This window comes from Cricetulus griseus, assembly GCF_003668045.3.
Source record: "Cricetulus griseus strain 17A/GY chromosome 1 unlocalized genomic scaffold, alternate assembly CriGri-PICRH-1.0 chr1_1, whole genome shotgun sequence".
Classification (NCBI taxonomy): Eukaryota; Metazoa; Chordata; class Mammalia; order Rodentia; family Cricetidae; genus Cricetulus; species Cricetulus griseus.
The window spans coordinates 160,388,845-160,393,805 of NW_023276807.1; the positions used below are offsets into that span (position 1 = coordinate 160,388,845).

General features: G+C 50.9%; 1 protein-coding gene across 1 annotated transcript; it reads left to right on the forward strand.

Annotated features, from left to right (window-relative positions):
* Window positions 1–397: 397 nt before the first annotated feature.
* Prdm8 (PR/SET domain 8) lies at window positions 398–4,644 on the forward strand. Its single transcript, XM_027387664.2, has 3 exons — window positions 398–616; window positions 1,480–1,708; window positions 2,130–4,644. The coding sequence occupies exons 1-3, from the start codon at window positions 398–400 to the stop codon at window positions 3,740–3,742; spliced, it is 2,061 nt and encodes a 686-aa protein (XP_027243465.1). The 3' UTR covers window positions 3,743–4,644.
* Window positions 4,645–4,961: the final 317 nt, after the last annotated feature.

The window sequence follows — 4,961 nt, forward strand, 5'->3', positions numbered from 1 at the left end:
GGGGTTTTGCATTCAGTCAGGAAAAAAAAAATCTATATACCCTGGTTTAAAAAAATACCCCACCTTCACCCTAAAGTCCCACTCTATGCGTCGTAAAGTAGTGTAGCTATTATGATCCAGTGTTCATGAGCTCTTTATTTTCTTTTTCTCGAGCAGGAAGTGTGCTCTCGAGATTCCCATTCCAGATATTTAAAAGGAGAGAATAATACTTCGAAGTTGGCATCTTTAAACCCTGCCAGATTGGTCTGCTTTATTTTTAAAATAGGAGCTATGTAAAAAAGCCGGCAAAGTGCAAAGAAAATATGTCTAGTAGCAGCGGAAAAGCTCTGCCGAGGTTCATAGCAGAAAAGGCAATGACAACTTGCTTCTTGTCCTGTGTGTGTATCTGCCTTTAGTGATGGAGGAGTCGGGCATCCAGAGAGGCATCTGGGATGAAGACGCCAAGGCTGTCCAACAATGTCTGACAGATATTTTTACCAGTGTATATACAACCTGCGACATCCCAGAGAACGCGATATTTGGTCCCTGTGTTCTGAGCCATACTTCCCTGTATGACAGCATAGCCTTCATAGCCCTCAAGTCCACGGACAAGAGAACCGTACCTTATATTTTCCGGGTAAGTCTCAGCTGGTACAGGTGTCTGAGTGTTAGCATTCCTGTTGGGAATGAGCATGGTGCCATCCTAAGTGCAATGAGATAATTCAAACAATCATAGTGAACACAGCAAAAATTCGAAAAAAAGAACTAGACTCGAATTCTCAACCAATTTTCTGAGAAAGTTTGACTGAAAATTACCAAGGATTTGTAAATCGGTGCCCAGGTTCTGGGTTCCCTGTAGATTAGGACTTCCTAAATTACTAAGGAGGCCTCTCTAGGGCTGGAACTATTTACATGTTAAGTACTCCCTGGGAGTACTTTTACAACTATTGAGTATGCTTGTTTGCTCTCCTCATCTCCTGAAGTTGTTTTCTTTAGTTAAGGTGAGGTAGGGTTCAGAGTTTGTTTTTAAATAATAAAAATATTTGTTTTCTCAGCCAAGCATTATTAAATCCACATTTGTGTTTGTAATAGGCCTCACATTTCCTAGGCTTTCTCTTTAAGGAAAACGTGTTAGTCCTTCAAGCCACAGTTAGGAAGATGGGCATAATTGCCATAGAATAATTTCCAAGATCCAAACTTACTTGCTTGCCTCTTATGTCTGAAACACACGAAATTCCCTTTTCTACTTCTGCGATAACGGAAAAGGAAATTCTGAATAGGCTAATCTATAAATCTGACTTAGTGTCTCGAAGGATGGTTATCTAGCCGGTTGACTACAAATATAAGGACATGGTCCGACTCAGGTCACGTTTTGAAAGCTTAGTTTACAATGTCTGGAAAAACAAGCAAACAAAAAATCAAACAGAAGAAAAAGCCCTTGTTTCTCTGGTTTCTGTCTTTCACGCTGACGCCCCTTCTTGTCTTTCTTCAACACTCTAGGTAGACACTTCGGCTGCAAATGGTTCCTCAGAAGGTCTCATGTGGCTGCGGCTGGTCCAATCAGCCAGAGATAAAGAAGAGCAGAATCTCGAAGCTTATATAAAAAACGGACAGCTGTTCTACCGCTCTCTTCGCAGGATTGCCAAAGACGAGGAGTTACTCGTTTGGTACGGGAAAGAACTGACTGAGTTACTCTTGCTCTACCCCTCTAGATCCCACAAAATGAACGGTAGGTTGGCTTGCGACCTGCGTGTAGGTTCGTTGCTAGCTAGGGAGAAGGGCGGGGAGCAGTAGGGACTAACTGAAGAGCCTGGGCGCACCTTGCTTCCACTGGGCATCTCACGGGATAGCGGGGAGCTTCTGAGATGTTTGTCCAGAACGGAGCTGGGACAGAAAGGGATGGGAAAGTTGGGGCGCATCTGGCTTGATAAATGTACTTCAGCGAACCAAGAAGGAAAGTTGCACTAAGTAGGACAGGATAGTAGTATATTCTTTTCTCGGGCATTCAGCCCAAAGAGATAAACTGGATTTGTTATGGGGATGATGGCTAAGTGGCCTGGGGGCAATGCTGACTAACCATGTGGTGTGTGTGTGTGTGTGTGTGTGTGTGTGTGTGTGTGTGTGTGTGTGTGTGTTTGCTTGCTAAGCAGGGTCGTCCCCTTACACATGCCTGGAATGCAGCCAACGTTTCCAGTTTGAGTTCCCCTATGTGGCACATCTGCGATTCCGCTGTCCCAAGAGACTTCACAGCGCTGAGAACAATCCCCAAGACCAACAAGGCGGCGGCGGCGTGGGCACCAAGGACCAAGGCTGCGGCGGTGGCAAAGAGCAGCAGCAGCAGCAACAGCAGCAGCAACAGGAGGCGCCCTTGGTCCCGGGCCCCAAGTTCTGCAAAGCCGGCCCCATACACCACTACACGGCGTCGTCCCCGGAGGCTAGCAACCCACCGGCCGCCGCAGGTGCAGGCAGCGCCAAGCCGTCCACAGACTTCCACAACCTGGCTCGGGAACTGGAGAACTCCCGGGGAGGCAGCAGCTGTTCGGCTGCCCCGAGCGTCGGCGGTAGCCGCACCGGCCACCAGGAGGCGGAGCTGAGTCCCGACGGCGCCGCCGCGGGCGGCTGCAAAGGGAAGAGGAGGTTCCCGGAGGAGGCGGCGGCCGAGGGTGGCGGCGCGGGGCTGGTGGGTGGCCGTGCGCGCTTCTCCGATCGGCCGCTGGCGGCCTCCAAGGAGGAGCTGGTGTGCACGCCGCAGCAGTACCGCGCCGCGGGCAGCTACTTCGGCCTGGAGGACAACGGCCGGCTCTTCGCGCCGCCCAGCCCCGAGACCGGCGAGGCGAAGCGCAGCGCCTTCGTGGAGGTGAAGAAGGCGGGCCGCGCGGCGGGCTTGCAGGAGGAGGCGGCGGCGGACGGCGCGGGAGGCACGACCGAGGACCCCGAAGCGGGAGGCGGCGGCGGTGGCGGTGGCGGTGGCTCGTCCACTCCCGCGGCCGCGTCGCCGGGGGGCGCCGAAAAGCTGCTGGCCCCGCGGCCCGGAGGTGCGCTGCCCGGGCGGCTGGAGGGCGGGAGCCCCGCGCGCGGCAGCGCCTTCACCTCGGTGTCGCAGCTGGGCGGCGGTGGCGGCGCAGGGACCGCGGGGACCGCCGGGGGCGCGGGCGGCGGTCAGGCGGCTGCTTCGGACGAGCGCAAGAGCGCCTTCTCGCAGCCGGCGCGCTCCTTCTCGCAGCTGTCCCCGCTGGTCCTGGGCCAGAAGCTGGGCGCACTCGAGCCGTGTCACCCTGGCGATGGCGTGGGCCCCACCAGACTCTACCCGGCCGCCGCCGATCCGCTGGCCGTGAAGCTGCAGGGGGCTGCGGACCTGAACGGAGCCTGTGGGCCCCTGGCGAGCGGCGGCGGCGGCGGCCTGCCCAAGCAGAGCCCCTTCCTCTACGCCACCGCCTTCTGGCCCAAGAGCTCTGCTGCTGCTGCTGCGGCGGCGGCGGCAGCCGCGGGGCCCCTGCAGCTACAGCTGCCCTCGGCGCTCACGCTGCTGCCGCCCTCCTTCACCTCGCTGTGTCTACCCGCGCAGAACTGGTGCGCCAAGTGCAACGCCTCTTTCCGCATGACCTCCGACCTGGTGTACCACATGCGGTCTCATCACAAAAAGGAGTATGCCATGGAGCCCCTGGTGAAGCGGCGGCGGGAGGAGAAACTCAAGTGCCCCATTTGCAACGAGTCCTTCAGGGAGCGTCACCACCTCTCCAGGCACATGACCTCGCATAATTGATGTGGAAAGGACCCCGGCTTTCCACACGTGTGCACGCACAGTCAAGCCACCTGCAGGAACAGACGTGCGAGGACATTCACCACTTCCTTATGTTTCCCCCCACCCCCAAACACTGCAACCAAACACGTACACACACTGGTCCCTCCCCTGGCCAGAAGCCTCATCATTCAAATGTTTAACTTGGGACACAACACACACACACACACACACACACACACACACACACACACACACACACACGATGGTGGATTTTGGATTGGGTGGGTTGTTTGCGGGGGATTTTCTTTTGAATGCACGGATTTTCACTTTCCAAAAACAAAAACAAAAACAAAGGTACATTTTAAAAAATGTCATATATTGCAACATATTGATGCATTTGTCATACCTTTCTACTTAAATTATTAAGCACTTATGGTTTAGATGTAATAATTATATGTAAGGACAAATTTTATTTTAGATATAAAGTAATGGAGGAAGGTGAGATGTGTTTTGCATTTCCTGATGACAGCTGTGTTCTTACAAAAATAAACAAAATGAATAAAAAGGGGGTCACCATTCAGTTTATGTTTCCAGGGGGAAGTGCATGTATCAAGAAATGATTATGGACTTCAATGAAGAATGTCATCAATTATGTAAATATGTACTTCCTTTTAATACAAAGTGTAATTTTGTGCCAGTGAAATGGAGTCTGAATAGTTACGTGTTTCCTTTATCCCTAAGAGATTTATTAAACTTTATAGTTTATCCAGGTATGTTGGATGCTTTGACAATAAATAACTATTTTCTTCAAAGCAAATATTTGGAAAGTTTTAAAAATTTTTTGTAGGTCAGTATACTTTTGGGTAGTTAATGTATCTTCATTGATTCCTTGAAAAGAAGGGAAGAGATAGTATCCATGAGGGGACACAAGCCTCACTTATTTATTAAAAGTCAGTTTTGAGCCTAAAACAAGAGTGTTGATTGTTACTTGAAAGTTCTTTAGTTGAAAAGTGTTAGGATGAGTGATCCAGCACAAACCACTTAGACAGCACTTTGAGCCTATCATGATATTGTCAGCATCCCTTCCAGAAGGAAGATAATTATTTTCAACATGTGACTAATTTTTGGACAGCATCTGGAAGAACAGATTTAAAAAAAAAAACCAAAACCTGCTTTAGGATCTACTAGTGACGCTTCTTCCACCATGGGATATCCTACATTCTAGAAATTTCAGCTTCCT